Source organism: Besnoitia besnoiti, chromosome I, assembly GCF_002563875.1.
Source record: "Besnoitia besnoiti strain Bb-Ger1 chromosome I, whole genome shotgun sequence".
NCBI classification, from domain to species: Eukaryota; Apicomplexa; class Conoidasida; order Eucoccidiorida; family Sarcocystidae; genus Besnoitia; species Besnoitia besnoiti.
In genome coordinates this window covers 5785592-5809832 of record NC_042356.1, presented here as the reverse complement: position 1 = coordinate 5809832, position 24241 = coordinate 5785592, and the positions used below count along the sequence as shown (strand labels likewise).

Genomic DNA, 24241 nt, shown 5'->3' with positions numbered 1-24241 from the left:
CAAAACAGGCGGTGTGGCGCGCTATACCAGTCAGTCCGCATGTACTAAGTCATACATGTGGCACGTGCGCTTATCCGGTCTCGTCCATGTCGTCGTCGCTGGTCGACGGACTTGGCGGCGGTGGAGATGCCGTCGAGGCCACAGGCCTGCTCGGTGAAGAATCCGGCCGCAAGCGTCTTCTGCGCGAAAGTTGCTCATCCCGATGCGTCCGTCGGTTCCTCTCAATTTGCACGCGCAGTAGCGACGCAGTAAGTCGTGTATGGAAAAGCTGTGAGGACACGAGTTTCGCCTCTTTTTCGATATCCGCCGCGAGCGCAGCAAGCCTTTGCACGTCTTCCGTACCAGCGGCTTCTGCTTTTGCGCGCGCCAGCTCACGTTGTATTGCTTTCCTTTTGTGTTGTAGGTTGCCTCTTTCCTGCCGCAGGGTCTTCCATTTCCGGCTGATCCTTTGTAGCGGGTCCATCTCGACGGTCATCGAGCTCATTGATGAGGTCAACTGCTCCATAGGATCCAGTGACGTCGACGGTGCAGTTGACGGCCCCGGCAAAGCCGACGATGACGAGGACGTGCGATGTCCCTCAGAATACGAGCGCGAGAGGCCGGATGGCGCCAGAGCCCCTGCGGCCGCCCCTAAACTCTCCAGCACGGCCTCGCACGTAGGGGAGGTAGGACCCGACGCTCCACTTGAAGAGGAGGAGGGCGTGTTGCCGTCGTCCATCAGTCTCCGCGCGGCTGAGCCGTCTGAACGGCCACGACGACTACTCAGGCACTTGCGCACCTTCGCAAAGCCCCACGTAATCGCTAGGTAGAGCACCAGCGACACCAGGACGACGCGCCTTACCGCACGAAAAGTAGTGGAAGCCGCCGAAAACCTGTGTCGCTTCTTGCTCCTGGCGTCAACGTCGAGGGGGGGAAGCTGCAAGTCCTCTCCATCGGGTCTCCGCTGTGTCAAGTCTTGCGCAGTGCCTGCAGCCGCGCCTGGTCCTGTGGGCTTCTCTGCCGCAATGGATTCAGTTTCCCGGCCTGCTGGTTCCACCAGTAGCGCTGGCGATCTGGTGGCGACATCAGGCGCCGCATCTGCATTGCGGCAGTGAAGCTGAGAAGATGCGAGCGCCACCTGCAGGATTAAGAATGCGGCTCGGGCTCCCTGCATCACTGCGAGGCCAACCGAGAACAACGTTTGCACCGGCGGAGGCTACGCACGGACTTGTGGCACGAAACAAACCACTTCTCGTGGCGGGAGGGGGGAGGGGGGAGGGGTGCGTTGGCAGTTGCCAGCCTGGAATACTTTAGAGGCGGCTACCCGTTAGGAGGAAGTGATGGGGTTTAAAACATGAACGCATGTTGGCTACCCACGTGATGAAAAGTTCCCTACCCTAGCAAGACATGACAAAGCATGGGTCGGTGGTTCTGAGGGTGCCGCTGCATGTCTGCGGCGCCGCAGCGAAACAGGGCGCGGCCCCAGCAGTGGCTGCGAGCAGCACATGGCATCTAACCGTGGAGGTCGAGTTCCGAACCCGCGTCGGACGATGCTTCCACGAAAGTTGCTCCTTTACCGATGCGTATCAAACCCTCGAATGGTTGGCAGTACATTGGGAAGTGGACGCCCCAGGAGGCTCGAATTCCTACTCCGCGAACTGCTAGCGCGAGACTGACGTCACGCGTGGCCTACGCCGTGTGTGCAACCGGCGACGCCGTTCTGGCAGCCGGATTGTCGCGCGCTGACTGTTTAGGGGGAAAATGTTATTGGACGCGCACACTCTTCTTCTGCAACATGAAGGCATGCGAAAAAAAACCAGTGAGATGAGACAGTTTCCGCGCGGGACGCAACCCTCATGGGAACCATTACACTACCTGTCGGCGAGCAACATGGCGTCGCGGACAGGATCGTTCCCGAACAGGATCGTCGGTCCCCACGAGGATCGTTTTCGGCGATCGTGCCGCAGGCGCCGGCAGTTCCGGTTGGAGTGCCCCATCGAACAAGGCTTGTCGACGCTTGCCGAGCGCGGATTCTGGTCAGTGGCGCGCGTCTCTAGACATTATGCAGCCTCGTGCTACGGGTCTGTTGCTTAGTCCATCGATCGGCGTCTAGGCACCACTCGGAGTCAACGGTAGTGGACCCCGCGAAGCCCGGCAAGATCTTCGGGGTTGACCCGGAGCACATTTCACTCCCTCGTGTGCAAACAGGCAACGAAACCCTCGCACGCTCTCTGCGGACCGCAGCTGCATGTTTGTTTCCGCTGCGATTCTGCAAACGTGTGGCGCGTACGGCTATGCTAGTACACGCAACCGTAGCTACCGAAAAAAATTCCCACGTAGTATGTCCACACACTCTTAGCTATACAATCGATTTTGCCGGTGAACCACAAACATTTTAGTAGAGCGTGCATATGAAGTGTCACCAATGGGTATAGGCGGTCCTATATTTTTGAACTAAACGCCAAACTCCTGCGAGAGGCATGGCAGGACCTGTGGGCAAGCGCTTGCTGCATCACAGGGGCAAGTCCTCAGCTCATACTTACAGCATGCTTGTCGGGATCTGCCTGAGAAATTTTCGAAAGACATGTTGTACCACTTTCACACGCATTCCCAAATCTCTACCGATTCAGTATCGCGGGCGTTCTACGCGTGGGAGGGTACTGAATTCCGTACATGGACGAGGTATAGCTCAGAAGGGACTACAGGGCAGAAATGGAAAACACTGTGCACGACGTGAAGCGTCATATACCACCCATGTTGGTGGCTTCCATTGTGGGCCCTCCTCTCAACTCGTCAGGCACTTGTCCCGGGCACAAAGCAGAACCAGGTCATCTTCCTCAATTCACGAGGATTAGCATGCTCCTTGCAGCAGTGAAACATTGAAGTCAACCGGTGAGACACAAAGTGGGACATGGCAGAAAAGCACGAGAACAGCGTTAACGCATTCTTTGCGGGAGGGAGATGCTCCGGATCAGAGTCTTGGCTGCTCCCTGTCTGAGCTAAACCACGGATGCCCGACATTAGACGAGGCTTCAGGAGCAGAGGCGAGAAGTGCTATATGCACGCCTCCTACCACGGGGGTGCCGCTGCATGACTGTGGGAAATTCAGCGGCGCGTACCCCAGATCACGATACTTCCAGCGTAGTTTGCCTTGTGCACGGTACGGCGCGCCTGCGTCGAGACACCAGGCGCTAACCTCCCCGCAAAACGTTGACTTATCAAGTGAGCCTGTAATCGTTAAGGGAGTGGACCCATAAAGATTCGTCAGTGGCTAGAGAAACTAACAAAAGGAAGATTGGACGTGCCGAAAGCAGAACACGCCCCGCACAACTGCCGCGAGACAGTCGCCCACTAGAGATAAAGTGGTAAGCTGTGACCCGGTAGGGTCTGAAGTGAACCGGACCTGGGCAAACAGCAGAGGTGATATTGAGATTGCTTCATAAAATGAATGCATAAGAGTTCGTCTAGAGAATACAACCAGTGCCTAAGCATGCCATCCGGTTGTTGTCGCAGTCAGCCTGAACTGGTCGCCCTACCGAAACTCGCGTTCCCACGTGCCGCTTTCGCTCCCCCGGAAAGTTGGTGTTTCTGTCTACCTTTTCTCCTGCTCAGGAACACATGTCTTCCCATTTCACTCAACTAGCTAGTTCGGCCGCATTCATTTGTTTCCATGTGTCTCCATGGCGCCTCTCTCAGTTGTGTCAGCATGCGAGTACCGCGGAGTTCCCCGTTGAGTGAAGAGGGTCGTGCTGCAACTTACTCACACGTGGGTTGAACGAGCTGGAGACCAGCACACCACCCAGGTTCCGCTCCCCTCCTTTCACCATGCTCGGCACCTTTTTCTTGCACGGATTTTTCCTCATCTCCTGGACAGTGTCAAGAATTGCTGGTTTTGCTGTGGAAGGTCCGGAATCATCCCTGTTTTCTCAACTGTTGGGTCCTTCTCGGAGCCGTTTTTCTCCCCTTCCCGCGCACGTAAAAACCCTACAGGCCACCGTCCATGGTACATCCACGCGGCTGCGTGAGAAAAACCCTTCCGTGCCAGCCCCTTATTGTCTTTCTCTTCCTGATTGGTCTGTTGAGGAGGGACTGTCATCCACCGACAGATCCAGGTGCGCTGGTTTAACCTGCAGCGGTGCTCACTGCTACGAAAGACAAGCAACACAGAGGCGTGATTCGGGTGCTCTCGACCGAATGCGTCTTCATCTTGTGACTCGAGTGCCTCCGTTTCTCAAGTTTCGTGTGTCGTCGATTCACTCAGCACCAGGGGCGCCTAGTGTTTCTATGCGTCGTCCTTACACCTGTTCAGCGTGCCCAGAAGCCGGGGTTGTTTTCGCGGGACTTTTTCTCCCCTTTCTGTGTTTGTTTAGTCGCGTGCGGTGCCGCAGTCGTCTGCCGCAAAAGGTCCCCTATATCCCCATCCTTCCGCAAACCCGAGGTTAACAAAATGGAAACGCATGAGGCGATGGGCGATCCTCGTTTCGACGGGCTGTTTACGGCTGTGGCTCAGCAAGCTGGCGGCATCGATGGTTTGTTTGGTTACTTCTTCGGCTTCCTCCAGCGGAAGACGGACTTCTACTCGGTTGACAAGGCCAGCTGTCGCGCCATCATGGACAAAGTGTTCGAGGAAGGCTGGAAGCGCGCGGAGGAGAAGAAGGAGTTGGAGCGCAAGCGCCAGCGCGAGGCAGAGGAAGCCAGACGAAAGAAGCAAGAAGAGGAAGCCAAGCGGATCGCTGCCGCAAGCGCTGTTCCCTTCTCCCCCACTCCAAGCCAGGCCATCGGGATCAACAAAATCGAGGAGCTGACGGAGGAGGAGGAACGCCGTTTCAGCCCCGACTACAAGCCGCCGCAGGCCTCTCAGGCCAGCACGCCCGCGGCCGCGACAGCAGCCTCTGAACAGAAGACTGCAGAGGAGATGCGTACTGACGGAGACGATGAAGAAGAGGAAGATAATGAACCACCTCCAGAGGGGAACGGGGGAAAGACAGACAAGTGAGAGTTTCCGGGTAGCAACGGAATATGTGCAGGACCTGCCAGACGCCGTGTTGCAGCGCGTTTCGTCCTCGATCATGCTGCAGCGCCCTCCTCTGTGCTTCTCTTAAAGCTTCGCTCTGCCTAGAGCCACAGGGCCTTTTCGAACCTCTTGGGGGGACCTCAGTGCGGCAGCTGACTGTATCTCTGACAGAGCGCTGCCTGCCTCCTTGGAGCCTTCAACTTTCGCTCTTCTGGCTTGGCCTCTGCGTCCACTACAGTGTGATGGGCCGAGCCCTACGTGAAAGCTCGTCGCTTCGCGATTCTTTTCGTGTCTCGAGCATTCGCGGGCCTCTTCTGCGGCCTTTGCAGCTAATCCGCAGTGCTGCTGATGAGCGCCGTTCTGTCTCCGCTTCCGCTCTTTACCCGTCCACCTGCCGCTCCCCGGTGGCTGCCCTGCGTTGTTCTCTTCTGCTCTTTGTCGCACACCGTGATTCCAGTTACGATACACTTGTGGAAGATGTAGTGTACTGTGACCTCTGTGAGCCAGCTGTTGGCATTACTACTCTACAGAGCGATTGTATATTCGTTACTTCGGTTTGGTTTCGGGTGCATCGCTCTCGGCTCCTCGTTTTGCCTTGCCGGTGTCGGTGGTGCCCTGGCTCCGCTGCCGGCTGCGCGTGTATCCCGTGGCTGCCGCCCTGGTGAGCCACGTGGATCGCTCGAATCCGTGAAGAGTAGATGTATCCTTGAAAAGCGTGAGAATGCCTCACTGTCGCTGTAGAGGCCTTCTAGCCTCTCCGGGGCCACCCCTCAGTAAGTAGCAAGAGGGGGACTGCTCACGCGCGCGGTCTGCGGCGCCCTGCCCTGCTCTGCCGCAGATACACCTGGACGCAGACGCTGGGAGTCGTCGACGTGTACATCCCGATCCCGGAGGGCACGAAAGCCTCACAGCTGACTGTGCAAATCGGCGCGGGCACACTCAAGGTTGGTCTCAAAGGCCAGGCGCCGATCATCGGTAAGTGCACTCAGATTTGCAAATTCTGCAGCGGACGCGGAGCAGGAATGCACACAGCTTCCCCCTCCCCCCCCTTCGCCTTTCCCCCCATCGAACGTGTGCATATGTATGGTCGTATGCCGCTACAGCTCAAGAGCCGCGTTCAAGCTAGGCCTGAATTGTCTCCACGTGGGAAGCAGTGTGGATTTTCGGAAGTCGCTATGCGTCCGCATTGGCCTTTTGAGCGACGGCAGGGGCTCGTGTTGACCTGTGGCGCGACGGCGGAAGGACATCCGTTTTGTGGCGACTGATGTTGCCTCGGTGCGCGCCGCAGACGGAAAATTCCACATGAAAGTGAAACCCGACGACTGCATGTGGACGCTGGAGGACAAGAAAGTCATCCACCTCAACTTGGAGAAAGCCGACAACATGCGCTGGTGGGCCTGCGTCGTTCAAGGCGACCCTGAGATCAACACAAGAAAGATTGTCCCAGAGGTGAGCCAGCTGTCTAGGGTTTAGAGTTCGTGCTGAGGGTTTAGGGTACGCGTAAACCCACATACGCGCGCCGACCCTGTAGACCGTCTCGAGAGGAGTGGGAGGGACCTGCAAAGCAGCTCTCGCTGCCTGCGTGGAACAAAAATCTCGCTTTCGGCTGCCGTCTGGCCCGTGGCGCCTCGTGTGTTCCGTCGAACTTGTTGCCTCATTCGTCGCACTCGGGAGCGTCACCTACTGCTGCGCTGGACTTTGGTGCAGACGTCTCTACGTGTTGCGTCTTTCAGAACTCGAAGCTGAGTGACCTTGACGCGGAGACGCGCTCCACTGTCGAGAAGATGATGTACGACCAGCGGCAGAAGGCCGCCGGGCTGCCGACCAGCGACCAACAGAAGCAGGCCGAGCTCCTAGAAAAGTTCAAACGCGCACACCCCGAAATGGACTTCTCCAAGGCCAGCATCAACTGGGGAAACTCGGGATGGGGCAGCGGCATCCCCATGTGACGGAGCACCCCTCCGCCTCCGGAGGTGCCAGACTCAACAAGCTCAGCGACGAGCATAGGCGGGCAAGCCCGACTCGCCGCTTCGCGGGTTCGTGATGGAAGAACGAGCTCGCGCAGACGCCTCTGAGGGGCGCCACTGCGAAGCACAGAGGAGGGCGGTCAACCCTCGTCCTGCTTGAAAGACGCAAAGGGAAACGGCATTTCAGGCGGATCCTGTGGCGAATGCGCGCGATAAGGCAGCAACTTCCAGGCGTGGCGCAGAGTTCGGTGTGGGTTGAGGGCAGAGACAATCCATACGCGGAGCTTTCGTCAGTCTACCGGAGGCGCAGCTTCCGCAGTTAGCGGGAAGCTACCCAGTGAAGCATGGCAATAGGGTTTGAATCGCGAACAAGCTGCCTTCTAAGGCACACACTCACACGCGAGCAAAGTTATCAGACACACAAAACATGAAGCTGTTGCAGACATACACATGGAAGTGCACGCAGACTGTGGAGATGTGGCCTGCGGAAAAACTCGCAGAGTCCACGTCGTTTCACGTTTTTCCAGCGTCGATGAAGTTCTCGGCTTCGTGCTTCTGACGGTTGGAGTGTTCTGGCAGTGGTGGGCGATGCGCCATCCGGGGACTTCCCGCCTTTTCGATCCAACAGTTACTTTTTCTCTTCGCGACTTTCCCGCTCGGTTTTCGCGTGTTCTTCATGTCTAACAGCTAGCTACCAATTGGTTTTTTTGCCCCCGCTGCTTGCTGAGACACTCGTCACCTCGCCACCTCATCGGCACAACGCTCGCGTACAGCCGCCGAGGGAGGAGGGCATCACGCAGGTAGGCAGCACACGCGTGCATGACGAGAGTACGCGGCAGAGGAGCGAGATGAAAAGGTGGTATCAAAGGGGGCAGCAGAGGGCGCCTGAAGGAGCGAGCGAGCGTCAGGTGGAATAGAGGCATCGCCCGGCACAAAGAAGATCCGCGTAGAGGAGCGAACAGCCAGAGACATACACAGATCACGAAGCGTCGCACGCACGCAGAGGCACCGGCTCCTAGGCCCTAGTTCAGACGTATATCGTCTATATAAAGCATTTAGCTATATTTGCCTCGTGAACCGTGGACGGCCGATGTGGAGCGGGAGGAGACATGGTGTGTGAGTGTTTCCTTCTTTGAGCACTAGGACGCCGCCTCCATTATGTACACGTAGATCACCCTTGTCTGCCTGTCCACCTCAATCCGCCGCCACCTCCGCCCGGTTTAACTAGACTAGCTGCGCTTCAACCCTGTACCGCAGAGGTACATCCCGGCTCACGCGTTCCAGTGTCGCGGTTGCCGGCGAGACAGCGGGGCGCCTCGACGGGCTAAAGCCAAACTGAATCACCGTGTTCGTTGTAGTCTGCCTCCCGTGCGACACGACGAGCCAGTTGCTAGCGACTTTTACTCTCGGTGCAACCCAACAGGCGTGAGCCTTTCCTTGTAAAGAGATATTACGAAAGCACATGCGACACCGAGAATGCACATACGGGGAATTCGTCGTTTACACACGCCTCGCGCCACTGACACGCAGCGGCGCCGCTCCCCGACACCACGGATCGTCAGTAGGGACCCTCCACGAAAAATCAATTTGCATCGCTTGCTGTGGAGTTAGTCGCGGCCTCCAAAACTCGTCTCCCTCCCCATCCTCGTCTCTGTGCCCTGGTGAGGTTCCTGCCGAGGGAACTGATGACAGAAAGCCCGCTTTGAAAACTTTCACAGCGTTCCACTAACCCCCACCCCCTGCTGCGCGAAAGCAGCGCCCGTGAAGACAACCTAGACTTCCCGCTCGCAAGCTCGCACCAAATATCTATTTGCATCCAACCCGTTAGAGCTCTGTCAGCACCTCGGTCCGTTTCTCTCTTGTGCATCCTCTACCTGTGCCGCTCATCGGGTGCGGTCGGACGGGGTGAAACGCGTGTGCAGCAGGGGGTCAAAAACCTGGCAGACAAGCACCGAGAGGCATCACCCAGATTCCATCAGTCTCTCCACCGAGCAAGGACGAACAGCAATCGCGAAAGCTTCCCTGACACATGCGACATTCACCCAAAAAAAGCCCTTCCAGACACCGAACGAAAGCAGAGGTCGAGCTTACTCGTGACTGTCCATCAAGATCGCTGCACGCGGAGCGAGTGAACACCACACACTGAGATACTCTGCGTGATCTGCACAAGTCGAGAGGCGCCGGCTTCAGCTGGGCGGCGAACGCCACAGGCTCCGTAAGACAACGCTCAACCCGTCGCAGCTAACCGAGATCTCCTCAGGCTGCACAACTAGAGCGTATCTGGCGTGTATCTCCTCTGGCTTCGTTTGCCATGACTGGAGCAGCGCGCAGTACATGAGCACCCAAATCCCCCCATAGGAAACCACACGAAACTGTCGATACACGAGGCCGTCAACGGCACGCTCGTCGTCTTCCGCGGCTACGGAGACGCCGAAATCAGCTTACGTTTCCGATTTGGAGCATGTACAGGACGCCCAGAATGAGAACTCCGACTAGGGTGAGAGGGAGCCTGCACCAGGGAAGCGGGCATAGCTCACAAGCCAGAAACAGGCAATGCAACCTTGCTGCATGCACACGATCTCACCCCAGTCTGAAGCACGCGTCACTCACCTTTCCCAGGTCGACGGCGGCGCAGCAGAACAGATGCTGCACCGCTGACGATAAATACAACCAAGTTCTTTGGGAGTGCAGTAACCAAGGAAAACAGTGGCTACAGTAAGTGCAGTTTGCTCACCAGAGGTAAATCTGTCCCTTGCGCGCGCGGTCCTCGTCGTTCAAATAGACGCCAGCCTGCAGGCGCTGAAGAAACCGGACACAAGGGAAGAGACGGCAGTCAGCGACAGCAGAGGGAACGCGGAGACTCCAACGACAATCGCAGAAGCTGAACCGTGAGAATCCCTGCGAGCAACGAAGCTTGAGAACAGCGCAGCAGTGTGTGATTGCACGAGAGCCAGAGCGCGAGGAAAAAACAGCACGGACAATAACAAACACAGAGCGCATGACTGATGGAAAAGACGCCGAGAATAGAGAAGCTAAAACAACCACTTGAGATCACAAAAGCCGCCCTGAGCGACTAAGCGGGAACAGGCAACGCAGCTGCACACTGCCGACCCAGAGTGTGAGGCATGTCTTGTGGTAAGCGACACAGAAAAGAAAGAAAAACCTGCAAAAGAAAGCGACGAGCATGGATGAGGAATACACAGAGTGCCACACAGCACGGATTGCAAAGACAGGAGAAGGCCCAGCCACAACACAAGAAAAAGAGAGCGCCAGATGAAAGAAAACTCTCGACTAAGTGGAGCGTAAGAAACAGCGACCTAGCAGTGCTGTCTGCATCAGAAATATAGACTAAAAGCACTGAAAAGCGTGCGTGCAAAGAGGAGAGACCCAGGCGAAGGCGGTTTCGAAGGAGAAATTATGAGATAAAAAAAGGCAGTAAGCCCTTCGTTATAGCAGAAGCAGCACCGAGCGAGGCAGAGGCTAAAAAGGCCCCCCGAGAGACAACAATGCGGAGACACATCACAGGAGGAAAACGCAGCAGATCTTTGACTGTACCGAAAGGGAGACTTTTCCGGAAGGGAGAATGAAGCCCTTCCTAGCAGAGACTGGCACACAGGACTGGGGCTTCGTCGGAAGCTTACACGCAGCGGAGCTTGCCCGTCATCAGCCAAAAAGGAGCAAGAGGCAGACGGTGACAGAGTTCCGTCCAACCCGCTTTCAGCGGAAGCAAGGCACGCTGGGAGAGAAGAGGCAGCGGAAGAAACAAGAGTCAAAAGCGAACAGCCCAGGAGAGCGAAAACGCCCGCGGCAACGAGGGCCCGCACAGAGAAGCCTGAGGTAAAAGGCGGCCGGAACACAGCCCGGAGCCGCCTTTCTGTGAAGCGAACAGACTTCATGTTTGTGCACTGTGAGAAAAACAACAACGGAGAAGGAGAAAACCCAGTAACGGGAATTTAGAGGGGGACGGAGTAGAGAGAACGGTTGCAACCAGGGCGCTCAGCCGCCGTCTGTTTAATGAAAATCACCCCGCAACCTTACAGCCTACACTCAAAGAGCGCATAAACAACAGGATATATACAGTTGTTTTGTCACGGTTCCACGTGTAGAGAGTAGCCTTGCTTGTTGAGCCGGGAGTTGTGGAGCGATGCAGACGCGCCAGCGTATCATCTGAGCAAGGCAGGACCGGACGACAGGAACAAGCGGCGCCGATTGGCAGCACCCGCCTGTCGGCTATTTAATCGAGTTTCCTGCGCAAAGTCAAGTGACACGCGAAAACTAGCATTCCAGGAGGAGCGGCAATACGGGAAGGAAGTCCCTCGCTCGTTTGCTCGGTTTCCGGCTCAGTTGTCTCACCAGGGTACCCTGTGAGAAAGCTGCGCAGAGCGTTGTACCTGCTGCATGCAAGCGAAGCAGCCACGAGGGTATCACGCATCATCTGTTTGGTTCTTCCGAGGCGCCAGGCGTTGCACACAACACGTGATATGTCTTTTTTTCTGTACTTGTCGAGTCATTCCAGGCCAGCCAAGGATTGCACTTTTCAATGCCTACAAGCACATGAGTACACGTTGTGCGGCACATCTCTACACTCTATAAAAATCGATGTATGCGCGGTATATGATCGACCCACTCTAGCCCTCCTACGCCTGCCCCATGCATAAGCGGTAGCCGGTTTTCCTCCACGTGCCTTCCACTCACATGTCTTCCTCTGTTCGTCTCGATGAAGCGTGAATTCGTTGTGCGCAGCTCGCCGATGTGCCTCTTTTAATCTTGGCCTGCTAGGCAAGTGCCGGGGGCTACCGGCGCGACAGACCGCGGCATGTTAGGATACACAGCCCGCCTGGAGCCGTGGCACACTGGGTATCAACAGCACCGCCGAACTTCACCTCCATAGTCACCGTGTGACTCAGATACTCCCGAAAGCATTCACTGCGCGAGTGTGCCGGTAACGAGTGAAGCGGTCGGCACCGCGGTGCTACAGTTCTCTTCTGCGAGACACCGCAGGACAGTCTGGGAAACTCTCGTATGCTTGAGAACAGGTACTGAACCAGCGGATGGGCCTGCTTGCTCGAGGATGTGACCGGAACTTACAACCGCAGCCGTCTCAAATCTGGGGTTTGGGCGGTTCACACATCCAGAGAGGGAGAAATATGCTTACGTGATGTCCGGTGATTCATATACAGTTCGTTACGCGTAACATCGAGTGCAAGTCTCTGCCGAGTCCAGTGATGCGGTGAGCCCGAGAAGAGAATGAAAGGACAAGGAAGTGCCCCCGAAGTGGCCTCAATCCAAGCGGTATTGAGAGCACCGAAGAGCATTGTCAGCGAACAGATGGCGCCACCTAGAATGCGGGGTCGCATGGATGCGCTTGACGAAAGTGCTCTCAGAAAGAGTTAAGCTTCTATAGATCAATACAGAGAAAAGCTAGGCCGAGCAGGATTCGAACCCACGACCACCCGGTCCGTAGCCGGGCATTCTATCCAACTGAACTATCGGCCCGCTGCCGCGTAACTACGCTGTTGCCGTAGTAAACCGCTGGAATTTCAGCGCCCAGCTGGGGGAACGCACTCTGCCACTTGTAGCCATGACCGCTATAGGCAGTTCTCTTGTCTTGTGATTTTTCTTCTTCGATGGTTCCTGAAGGACGATGTCCTGTACAACTCTTCTCGTGCATCCTGCCCATTCCATGTGTGTCCAGTCGCACGAGGCAAGATCTTTCAAGCAGATCCGCACACACAGCCGCACAAATTTCTCAACCTCTCTGCTTTTTCTAGACCTACTTTCCCTTGTTGGGTTGACTACGCGCTTCACTCGAGGTCGGACAGGCACTCCGCTCGAGTTCTTGTCCAGTGTCAGGAAGAGCACTGGCGCACCACCGACTGTTAGCATTCTTTTGTGCGGTGTTCAAGAGATCGCTTGAATGTCAAACAGCCAGAACAGTGCAGGGGATGTGATCGGGCTTGTATTTGGTCGTCGTGACTGACAGGCAGAGTGACCTGGTTGGAGCACACACCAACTTCTGCGCGGCTGCCCCCCAGCAGCCTCCGCTCTGGCTTCATGAGCTGTAGCAGAATCGATCTCATCGGAGGAGCGTTCCCAGCGATGCCTCCATGTGTCGGCAGATCCACCCGAAGTCGTTGATAAATTGATGCATTGCACGGTTGCTTTACTGCAGGCTAGGGCTCTACACCAGAGCTGTATGCCTAGATCCATTTCGTCGCATCCAGAGCGTTAGCGGATGCGCCCAATTCCGCACGTTTATGCGACAGAAACGGATCGGCGATACAGCCCGAAAGAAGCGGAGAGACTACGCAGTTTCTCACGTGGTGTCGCACCCGCAGTGGATCTGCACGATATCGCAGTGTGCCGCGCTCGCCGCGCACGGTCCATAGCGCTTTGCAGGTTGCGGACCAACAAAAGCAGCCGGTGTGAGGCACTTACTGTCGTTGCCTGAGATTCCATTCCCGCTCTTTCCCCGTTAGAGGCCAAGCAGGGCGGATATGTCTCAGCTACTTGGGGGATCTGCGTTTTTGGCAGCGCTGACGCGCCTCCGCGCGCGGGAGATGCACCTTCCCCCGACAGACGGCAAGCAGAGAAAGGGAAGGACGAGAGACGGTCACCCGCGGAGGGAGGAGGCGCCAAGAGGTGATGCTCATGCGCCCGCTCGCAAGCAGAGCACACGAGAAGCGATAAAAAAATCGGCGAGCGCTCCGCAGCCTGCTTCGACAGCTTTTGTTTGCCTGTATGTGGCTTTTCAACGACTCATGTTCGCCTGAGGAATGTCTGTTTAGTTTTCTGTGGCTAACGAGCTTCGCCTCGCCTCGGGCGTTGTGCGCATTTCCATCGTGGGAGAGCTGCAAGGCTCGCATGTTTCCGTACTTTCCCGATTCGCGCCTCCGCCTTTCTTGCGGCCGTCGCTGTCGGTTAGGCATCGCAGCTACATGTTTGTCACTTCGGCGTCCACTTATTTCGAATGGTTAGATAAGCTGTCAAGCTCTCCTACCGTTGGCAGTTCTTTATATTCGTTCTTTCGAGACGAGGGTCTAGCTGCATGTCACGGCACATGCACGATACGCTGCGTTCTTTTTATGTGTGTCTTTGTCTCCTTTCTCTTCTCTTTCATACATGAACGTTCGCGCAGAAATGCGTCTCGAGGTTTCCCGCTGCGGTACTACCGTTCGTGGGTGAAAACGGGTCTCGGTGGTACGGCCGGCAAACATGGCGGTCGCCTCCTCCACGTCACCTCCTGAGCGGCGGAAGATGACTCTGAAACCGCGGGCTTCACCAGTAGCAACCCTGGGGGGCCTCGTGACTTTTGGTCCTGTTCCTAGCCCCTGATCATTGTAGAAGCGTAGGGAAAGCCGGCGCTGAGCTCAGTTGACTACTTCAAAGGTCTTCTTCCAAGGCTCTGCCCCCTCCTCTAAGCTGCGTGTAGGCCTTCCCATAGGCCAGCACACTCGCCCCGATTGCTCGCGGATGCCTCCACTGCTCCCACAGACCAGCGCTCCGCCACCTTTCCCTTCCACTCTCCCTTAATATATCTCGCCGAGGAACGACTTCACGTGCGATTCACCCTGAACCCTGAACAGACATCCTCGCCCGCCCTATCTACCCCCCCTAACTCCCCCTAACCCCCCCCCCCCCTCCCCGGAGGCGCGTGGCAGCCGTCAAGCCTTCGCTTACGCCTCCCTCCTGCTGCCGGCTTTCCTGCCTATCCGAAAACGCGGCGTGCGTCCGCCGCTCATTTGCGATTCTCTCCTTTCTTCGACTTGCTGCGTGGGAAGAATCGCCTCTGGCGCCACTGTCTGCGGGTCTGGACCCTCAGCCCGACGTTTTTTTCGCCGGCACCGTCACTCGCGTTTCTTCTCGCCGCCCTGGGCTCCCTGTTGCCGCGGCTTCATCCTTCGTCAAGCGGGGTCTCGCCATTCCTCACAGTCGTACGCACGCCCGTGGAGTGGTCGCGTGTCCAGTGCGTCGCTGCGCCTGTTTTTTTCTCGCGTCGGCCCCTGCTTCTTTCTGCGAATTCCGGACAGCGCATCTCGTCCGCCTCCGCGCAGCGCGGTGCAGCCCGTCTGCACCTCGGTCTCTGGTTGCCGCGGAGGGCGCGTCTCTCGCGGCTGTCGTCGTCTGCCGTTGATTCTCGTGCTGACGCTCGGTCTGCCCCCCGCGAGCATAGCCTCTGCACGGTTTTCTCTCGTCTCCGAGCGGGCGGAGTCTGAGCCTGCAGCGCACATGTCGGACGACGGGTCGAGTCGCGCCGCGGGGCGCGGCCGCGGGGGGGGGGCGAGACCGACCCGCGGCGCCCGCCCTCGTCGCCGTCGTTTCAGCGGCCGCCGGGAGCGTCGCGCGTGGGTTCGCCGCGGATCGTGGGCGTGTACTCGAGCTCGGCTGCGCCGCTTGACCTCACACACACGCCGAAAATGCGGCCTGCGCGCCGCGGCGAGGAAGGCAGGAAAGTGACTGGAGCGTCCGCAGACGCGGGGGGCGCGTCGCGGCAGACGACGCGGGAGGAGGGCGAGCGGCGTGAGGGGGGGAGGCGAGACAGCGGCGACGCAGAGAGCGTGCGCGTGGGCGTTGCAACTGAGGAAGGCAAACGGAAGAAGCGCCGCGAGCCCGCGAGAGGGGGAGAAGACCTCCTGCCTGGGCTTCCAGCGCGAGACGCGCGCCTCGTGGTTCCTCTCGCGCAGCTAGACAACAGGGCCTACTACGTGCATGACGCCGAGAAGGAGGGAGACAGATCCATGGAGGCCCGTAGAGATGTCTCCGAGTGGAGTCCCGTGCCGCCGCCGCGGTCGTCGCCCAGCGCCCCCGAGACCTTCCAACTCATGCCTGTCGTGGGCGACCGCGCGATCGCCACGGGCGCCCGCCGGAGAAGAAAAAAGAAACCGGGGTTCCGCAGAAAAAGCGTGGATGGCGAGGATCGATCCCCGGCACCTGGACGCGGCGGGGGGCTCTTTCTCCATCCGGCCCTCGGCGACGACTCAGAGGAATACGTTGAGTGAGGCTGAGAAGAAAAAACGAGAAAAAACGCGTCGGGATCTGATCTGCGGGGGAGGCTAGTCGACACCTTATCTGCAGTGCAGATTCCGAAGAGTCACGGCTTTCTTATTGTACTGCCACATAGACACGTATACGGATATATATATATATATATATATGTACATATATATATATATATATATAAATGCATTGGTACATTTATTGTGCTGAGTAGGTGTTTTTGGCTTTCTGTCTCATTACTGAGCGAGTATCATCCGCATCTCTCCGCGTGTGGTCTTCCGCGTCCGTGCTTCGGTTTTTGGCCAGAGGAGTCGTGCACCGCAAGCGCCTCTCGGCATGCGCATTGACTGCGTGCGTGTCGGGTTGCTCCGTCAGAGAGCATGATGAATCCCCCAAGTCGTCGCTTTGCTCGACAGACTGCTGCGCGGGGTTCTGGCGAAGGCGGTGGCAAGTGATGCAGGGCTGGTCCTGGGGCTGGGGATTCACGAATCGACCGCGAGATGGCGTTCGGTATTACATCAGCGAGATCTTTGCCGCGCTCATCGTCGCCCTCAGTAAGGCAGTCGAGGGACATAAGACTCCACAGCGCACTTTGACACAGGCCCGTGTGATTCTTTTTGCTAACCTCGATATCTATCTATCTATCTATCTATCTATCTATCTATCTATCTATCTATCTATCTATCTATCTATCTATCTATCTATCTATCTATCTATCTATCTATCTATCTATATGTATACATATGTATATTGACACGTACATATATTTGTATATATATATATATATATATATATATATATATATATATGTGCACACGCATATATCTGGATACACATATGCCTGTATGTACGCGTGCATGCGTATATGAATGTACGCACATGCACGTTTGCTTCGGGGAATCCTTGGCCAGAGTGCTGCTGAATCGCGTGAACTTCTGGCTAGGCAGGCGCGACTCTCTGTGCTCAGAGATTTCTTGAAGGGGTTTGCGTGTGCGCTGCCCGAGGGGAGAGGCGCCGCAAGGGTTTCTCCATGAGTGCGTGAGTGTCGACTTTTTTTTCAGCACAAGTCCCTGAGTCGGCGTCGTTCGCGTTGATGGCGAACCTTCCGCCAGCGCTGGGCGTTCACAGCGCGTGGCTCATCGGCCTTTTCGCCTGCGGTTTAGGGGGCAGGCCCGGGATGATCAACGGCGTTACAGGCTCCTTCGTAAGGCACCTAACTGTCCCGCGACGCCGCAAGCAGCCTCTCTCCGCATCAAATGTGCTGAAATGCCTCCTGGCCACGTACCTCTCCCCTCCCGCCCCCTGTCTACGCTGGCTAGTTCTTTCGTCTGTGCGCGTCGCGCTACGTAGCTCTCCGAATCTGCCTTTGTCGGTCTGGGGCTGCGTGCGCGTTGTCGCTTTTGCGGTCGGAGGTCGAGGCGACTTCTCCGGGTGTGTGCCGTCGCGCCCTCCTTCGCCCGCGCGCCGCCCTCGGTTCGCGAGATCCTTCGCACTGCGCTGTCCAGCGCTTACCCAGCTCGGCTGAGGCTGCATGCGCGCCTTCTGGTTTTGTCTGGCTGCGTGTTTCGCCTTCGTTCCATGCAGGCTGCGACGATCGGCGCCTTCACGACGCGGACATGCTCGCCAACGACGCTTAAGTGCGAAGTGAAGGGCGTGGAGACGCTGGTCGTCTCTGTTTTCTTCGCGGGCCTCCTCCTGGTGCTGACGGCGTTCTCCCGCCTGGCCTCTCTGGTGCAGCTCATCCCGGCCTCTGTCACAATCGGCTTTTGCAACGGCATTGCCATCATCATCTTCCTCGCGCAGCTGCAGATCTTTCGAGATCCTGCCACGCGGCTGTTCATCACGGGCTCCCGCGCCGGCTGGATGGCAGCCGAGTGCGTGCTCGCCGCAGTCGTCATGGAGGGCTGGAAAAAAATTCCTATCGTAAGCCCCGGTCGTTGCGAGCGTCGCACGTCGTCTTCACACATGCGTGTATCGTGCATGCATTTGTGCAGGCAGAGATACACGCACTCGAACATAGGGCTGCAGGGAGGCAGAGCCCTTTCGGAATTCCTTTAGGGCAGTTCGCGAGCATCGGGTAACTCGAGGGGGGGGGGGGGGGCATTTTGAATCGTCTCCGCCGCGTGAGTTGCGTGCATCATCTTGCAGTGAGCGGCTTTCCGTGTGCCTGCGTATGAGGTTTGAGTCTCTGCGACTCACGCATTCGCGTGAGACCCGTCCGGCGCGTCACGTTCATTGTATCGTGCTCGTGTTGCCGGCTAACACTTGCATGTATATGAATAGGCAGGTACGCCTGGATGTATGTAGACAGGTATATCCATATACATATATGTGTCTGGAACCTATATACTTGTGTGTACACATGTATGTATATATATATATATATGTAATGTATGCATGTATTTAGCACGTTCCGGTATTCCCTGGGCGCTCAGGTTGGCAAGCTGCTTCCAGGGTCCTTGATCTCCATGGTGGCTGCCGGCCTGATGGAGTTTCTGCTCGCGCGCCCGTTTTTTGAAACCAAGACTCCGACGATTGGAGAGGTCGCGGAGTTGACGCCGAACTCGGCGCTTCCGATCCCCTTCTTCGCCGACGAGCGCTGGGACTTCCGCAGCAAAATCGAGTGGAAAGACGCCTTTGTCCACGGTGAGAGAGGGCGAGAGGAGAGAGACAGTGTGAGAGACTCGAAGGAGCCCACCGGAGACGATGCGCACCGGCCCACCGCGCCGCCGCGGCGGACCCGCTGCGTAGCGGCGCGCGTGTGTTGTTTGTAGCGCGCAGTCGATTAGGTTGTCCTGTGTCTCCATGGCCTCCTCAGTTCTGCTCGGGTTGTGTGCGCTCTGGCGTTGCGTCTGCCGCTCGCCGCCGTCTGCGAGCGTGTGTATCCAGGGTTGGACTCGTCTGAGAAGCAGCGATCGAGTTTTGGCGCGTCCTTTGCAGGCTGCATTCTGGCGGTCGTTGCCACATTGGAGACGCTAATGACGGTGCAAGTCGTGGACATCTACGCGGCGCAGGCGGCGTTACCTCCGGAGCCGAAGGCGCCGAAGAAGACTACGTTTCGACGCTTCCTCGAGCGCGGCTGGTCTCCGCTGTGGGCAAAGACGGATGGACGCTCCAACGGGCTCCTGCATACGCTCGCCTCTGACGCGCCGGAGAAGCTCGCCGGCGGCGAGAGTCCCTTCGAGAAGAGCGCACTCGCGGGCGGCGCCGCCGCGGGCTCAGGCCCCGACGGCGGCCCGCGCGGGGCTCGCGAGGGCGTGTCCGCCGGCGCCGTGGCTTCCGGCGCGAAGGCCGAGGGCGAGGGTCGGCAGGCGAGGAGGCTTGGAGACGGCGCGGAGCCCGAAGGCGGCCGAGAGCTCGTAAGCCACGGGGCGGACGCGCAAAAACGCGGGACGGCTCACGACTTATCCTCGGAGAATACCTCCGTGGACACTGGGGCTTTCTCCCCGCGCGCCGCCGCCGCTGACGGCCTCGGCACGTCGTCGCAGAGCGGCGCCGGGTGCGCGGCTCCGGGAACCGCCTCGAGCCCCCCTTCGCCAAAGGGCGGAGACCTCGAAGAGGGCGAGGGCACCGGAGGCCGGCGCGCGCGAAAGAAGGCGGTGGGCGCACAGATGTCGCGCGTCGCCGTCTACGGGCGAGAGCTCGAAGGCCCTGCGGCCCACGAGGCTGCGGCGGCGCAGGGAGGAGACGAGAGCTCGGCAGTGTCTCCGGGAGGGGCGGAGGGGCCTCAGGGGCGTCTTCTCGCGCCGGAGAGAACCGACTCTGGAAGATACGAAAAGCGCGACCTCCGCTTGCCCCTCTGCTGTCCAGCGCTCCCGCTCTCAATGGAGCATATGCATGCGTCTGACCGTTTTCTGCCGTTCGGCAGACATGGCGGCGCAGACGCCGCGTCGCTGCGAGCAAGCGGGGGAGAGGACAGCGAAAGAGGACTCGTCGGAAGCGCCGCCACGGCAGGCGAGAAGGAAGAAGCCGTCGCGATTCTCCGCGGCAAACCGCCCGTCAAGGGCGATGGCAACCAACAGCTCTGGGCAGCAGGCGTCGCCAACATCGTCTGCGCGTTCTTCGGAGGCATGGGCGGCGGCGCCATGATTGGGCTCTCTGTCATGAACCTCCGAAGCGGAGGAAAGGGTAAAGAATCAGGTCCGAAGCTACTACGCAAACACACACATCTATTTGAGGAAAGGGTAAAGAATCAGGTCCGAAGCTACTACGCAAACACACACATCTATATATGTACTTACACATATACATGTGTATATCTATATCTGCAGCTGGCGGAGGGGAGGATGCGTCCTGTGAGATGCGGTCGCTTGGGCGCTGGTGGACCTCTTCATTTCTCGTTTGCGACTTTTTGCGTAAGCGAGACACGTCCCTGTGTTCAGTTTAGATCTTTGTGTCTTGCTATCTCTATTTGCCTGCTATTTCTGGCTTGGGTCCGCGCTGCGTCGGTGCGTCTAGGGTCATTTGCTCGGGTTGCGTGCGCGTGGATTATTCAGGTTTTCTGCAGGCGATTTTTGTGTTTATCCTAATTGCGGCGGCTTACAAGGTGCTGAACTACTTGCCTATTGCCGCGCTCGCGGGCATCATGTTCTGTGTGGCGTTCCATACCTTTAAGTGGTTTTCGCTCCCGATGGTCGTTGCGAGCTTCCTGCCCGAGCGGCTGCGCACGCTGCATCCCTGCCTCGTGCAAAAAATCACTCGCGCAGATGCGGTTATCGTCGTCGCCGTCACGCTCTGCTGCGTAAGTTCTCGCCCAGCCGCGGCGTCGCCCTTACAGGAACCCCGGGGAATGGACTCCTGGCGCTCTCTCCCCTCTGCTTCCTAACCAGAACCTGGCGGTCGAGAGAGCGCAGCCCTCCCGCGAGTTTTCAGCGACGTGGACTCCCAGCACACGCGTGAGACTGCAGCGCGGAGCCGCACTCGCAGTCGGACTCGCGGGCGCGATGAGGACGAGCGTATCTCTAGGTTTCGATGGTAATTGGTGCCTCCTCTCGCAAGGGTATCGCGTGCTCGCCGGGCTGCAGGCGCGACGGCACATCCTGCAGCTGTTACGGGAGAACGCTCGCCCTATATACATATATATATATATATATATATTCCCACGTAGATATTGAGATGTATATATATGCGCGTACTTGCATGCAAGTTACATGCATGAGCATCTTTATGTGCGTATACGCATGTTTGCATGCCGAACAACGCGTAACTCCCAATGTGTCTTCAGAAGTTCCTGAACGTCGCGATGGCCGCGGGCATAGGCATTTTCATCGCGGCGCTCATCTTCGCGTGGGAAGCCAATCGGCGGTTTTGCGTCGAAGCCGCTGAAGATGAGAAGCGGCAGATCAAGGTAGGCCAACGAGGGCAGCCTCCAGCGCAGTCACGGGATGTTCGCAGACATCGCCTCGACAGAAAACAGAGCGCGAAAGAAGAGGCGAAGGAGGCGTGGGGGGGCAGGGAAAGGGAGAAGAGAGGCGCGCCAGTCTGGCGAGCTGGAGCTTGAATCGGTGGCTACACTCTCTTCGGTGCTTTCGTGCCCCTTCGGGCGTGATCAAGGTCGCCCCTCTTCGAACTTTGATGTCTCCTGTCGCTTTGTCGTGTCTTTTTTGCAGTACTACGAAGTCCACGGGCCGCTGTGCTTCAGCACTGCCAGCAAGTTCGAGAGCGCTTTCAACTACGACGCAGATCCGCCAACAGTCGTGTGCATGCTGAGTGGCAACACGCGGTTGTTCGACTATAGTGCGATGGCGACGATGAACGCCCTGAGTCGAGGCTACAAGCGACGAGGCAAGACTCTGCACTTCAAGGTACGCGCGGTGCGCGGGGGTGGAGTTTCAGTTTCAGCGTGCCTGCGGCCTGCCGTCCCTGTTCAGAGGCTTGTGACCGCCAGCAGACTTCAATTCCGCTGCGTCCGCAGTGCGTCGCGTCGCCGCCGCGGCTTCCGCTTCTTCCTTCGTGTCTCTGTTGGAGCCCCTTGGCGCTGAGTCGCGAGGTCTCGCGCGCCCGCTGCGTCTCGGGTTCGCGCTGCGTTCGCTCTCCCGCTCGTTGTTGTTTTACAGCAGCCGCGGGTTTCTCTTTTGTTTTCGCAGGGCATGAGCCACGGGTGTCTGAATATGATGGCGAAGGCGAATCACCTAATGCAGCACATGGACTACGAGTTGATCGGCCTGGAAGTGCCCCCGATTCACCACCTTGTGGAGGTTCACCCCGACGACGACCGCGAGTCGGTCTTCGCGGACACGCTCTTTGCGTCCTCGAACCTCGCCTCGCGCGCCTCGTTTTCGAAAAGGAATGCGCGCCAGCAGGGACCGGGGCCGGCGGCGCGCGCGTTGGAATCGGGAAGTCTGCAGCCGTCCTCTTCGCTCTCGCGCGTCGTCGCGGCGTCGAGCACGCCGCCGTTCTTCCCTGCCGGGGAGGGACACCAGGGGCGAGACGAGGAGAGGCCTAGCGACCCAGAGCCCGCCGCCGCGAGGCGCGCGGAGGCGACCGACAAATTCGTTTTCAACCCCCACGCGCGATCCGACGCGTGTGAGACTGACGAGGGACCAAGCTTCTCGCTCTCGTGCGAGATGGCCTCAACCGCTGCAGGACAGCGGACGCTCGTCGACGATGGCGGCGGGATGGCAGTCGAGGAGAAAAAGAAGCGGAAAGGCATCTTCAGCGGCGACCGCAAGAGGTTAGAGCGAAGAGGAGCCGCGGCGAGCGCAGAGAGGAAGGAGACGGAGGACAAGGAGGCAGACGCGCGGGCGGACGGCCGCGGCGGCGCCCCCAAGGCAACTGAGCGCCGCCGGGGCTCTCCGGCGGAGGAAAGACACGATGGCAGCCATCAACCCTAAACAAAACGGCAGGTGCATCCGTGCGGGAAGCCGCAGATCGGTGGCTGTCTTGAGGAAGAAGCCGAACAGAAGAGTCACAAAGCGAAACAGAGGCTATATAGAGAAGATATCGAACAAAGGGGGGGGGGGGGTGACACAGTGGCTGTGGAACCGAATAGCGCGAGACAGGGTCCTGGACACAGCGCGCGGGGCAAGGCTTGGAAGACGTTTAGAGACGAGTGAAACGGGGTGTGTGCGAGAGAAGGATCACCGGTCGCGCGTGTTCCCGGAGTCGGATTGGCGGGTCTGGGAGGCGCGGATAACACAAAGAAGGGGAAGGGTCTTTGGCAAGCTTTTCTGGGACAAGTGAGAAGAACGCGGAGAGGACGCGGGCGCGCGCGCGTGGGTTTAGTTCGGCTCGAAGGAGTTTCATAGAGTGCATGGCGGAAGGGGTGGCGCGGAGAGAATAAGACCCAGATCCCGTCGGTTCAGTAGCGTGGTGTCAGAATGGTTTGGCGAGTGGCGAAGAGGCAATCATTTTCTGGCGTTGTGCCTCTGCGTCACTGCTCTGCGTAGCTGGTGGCGACGCCAAACCGAGATTGAGGCTCGCACTGGATTGGTGTGCACGAAAACTTTTTTCGTCGGCGAATGTGCATCACGGTCGGTCGCAGAGCCGTACTTACAGCTCTCTGTCCCGAGGACAGACCCTCCTGGCCACAGGCATCTCCTCACTCGAGTGAAACAGCACAACGCGAAACGCGAGGTCTCCGTTGCCGCCGAGGCTTGACGCCTCTTTCGCGAAGCTGCCGCACAGGCGGCCGACAGAACACACTGGCAGCAATGTGCAGGGAGATTCGAGGCGAGATGTGCGTCACTGTCTACTTTAGGTGTGGAGGTCCGCGGCTGCATAGGGGCAGACCACCTGCGGCCGGTCGGTTTCGTAGTCGGAGTACGCAGCGTACGCTGCAGAGGAAGTATGGTGTCGGATGCGTGTATGCGCGGACGTCGTCCCCGTGCTTCGCGTTGTGGTTTCCCCTGGCGCAAGGGCCGTGTGGCTCTCCAGACTTGCGTTCTCTACCGCGCATCGCGCAAGTGCTGGCAGTTGGGCCACTGCATTCCTTCTTCCTTGCTCGCTTGCCGTGCGGAAGTACGTGCAGCCCGCGGCTCCCTGCCGGCGATGAATCGAAGGAATACTTGAGTGCAGGCTGGCTCGGCCTTGCCACTTACAAAGGTTGCCGGAAAACGCGTGTGCTGCAACGCATTAGCGGGGTTGAAACCGCACGTGGATGTGGTATGCCGGGGTATTGCTCTCGCGGATCTCTGCACATCCGACGTCTGTGGCGCGCTCGGATCTCAATGAGGTGTACGTACGCCTCAGAGAAGACACGCCGCCGAGTTCCGCTAGGCGCTCCTTGCGCGGCGGAGAGTGTGTGTCAGTGGCCTGCAACGACAGCATTGTCGGTGAGTGGCTG

General features: G+C 58.2%; 5 protein-coding genes and 1 non-coding gene across 6 annotated transcripts; 2 read left to right on the top strand and 4 right to left on the bottom strand.

Annotated features, from left to right (window-relative positions):
* Positions 1 to 70: 70 nt before the first annotated feature.
* Positions 71 to 1153, bottom strand: BESB_008200 (uncharacterized protein; the record flags this gene model as incomplete). Its single annotated transcript, XM_029359574.1, has 1 exon — positions 71 to 1153. One exon carries the CDS (start codon positions 1151 to 1153, stop codon positions 71 to 73), a length of 1083 nt encoding a protein of 360 aa, XP_029222487.1.
* A 3273-nt stretch (positions 1154 to 4426) lies between these two features.
* On the top strand, positions 4427 to 6942 carry BESB_008190 (nuclear movement family protein; the record flags this gene model as incomplete). Its single annotated transcript, XM_029359573.1, has 4 exons — positions 4427 to 4971; positions 5832 to 5968; positions 6282 to 6442; positions 6727 to 6942. 4 exons carry the CDS (start codon positions 4427 to 4429, stop codon positions 6940 to 6942), a joined length of 1059 nt encoding a protein of 352 aa, XP_029222486.1.
* Positions 6943 to 8843: 1901 nt separating this feature from the next.
* On the bottom strand, positions 8844 to 11395 carry BESB_008180 (uncharacterized protein; the record flags this gene model as incomplete). The annotated part of the gene is made up of 5 exons (XM_029359572.1): positions 8844 to 8897; positions 9406 to 9469; positions 9695 to 9759; positions 10602 to 10792; positions 11314 to 11395. 5 exons carry the CDS (start codon positions 11393 to 11395, stop codon positions 8844 to 8846), a joined length of 456 nt encoding a protein of 151 aa, XP_029222485.1.
* Positions 11396 to 12382: 987 nt separating this feature from the next.
* On the bottom strand, positions 12383 to 12456 carry BESB_011460. Its single transcript has one exon. It is a non-coding gene; the product is annotated as a tRNA-Arg (tRNA).
* Positions 12457 to 14864: 2408 nt separating this feature from the next.
* Positions 14865 to 15191, bottom strand: BESB_008170 (uncharacterized protein; the record flags this gene model as incomplete). The annotated part of the gene is made up of 1 exon (XM_029359571.1): positions 14865 to 15191. One exon carries the CDS (start codon positions 15189 to 15191, stop codon positions 14865 to 14867), a length of 327 nt encoding a protein of 108 aa, XP_029222484.1.
* Positions 15192 to 15377: 186 nt separating this feature from the next.
* Positions 15378 to 22790, top strand: BESB_008160 (inorganic anion transporter, sulfate permease (SulP) family protein; the record flags this gene model as incomplete). Its single annotated transcript, XM_029359570.1, has 10 exons — positions 15378 to 15955; positions 16333 to 16511; positions 17019 to 17161; positions 17542 to 17880; positions 18393 to 18603; positions 18898 to 20097; positions 20454 to 20698; positions 21182 to 21304; positions 21567 to 21761; positions 22044 to 22790. The coding sequence occupies 10 exons, from the start codon at positions 15378 to 15380 to the stop codon at positions 22788 to 22790; spliced, it is 3960 nt and encodes a 1319-aa protein (XP_029222483.1).
* Positions 22791 to 24241: the final 1451 nt, after the last annotated feature.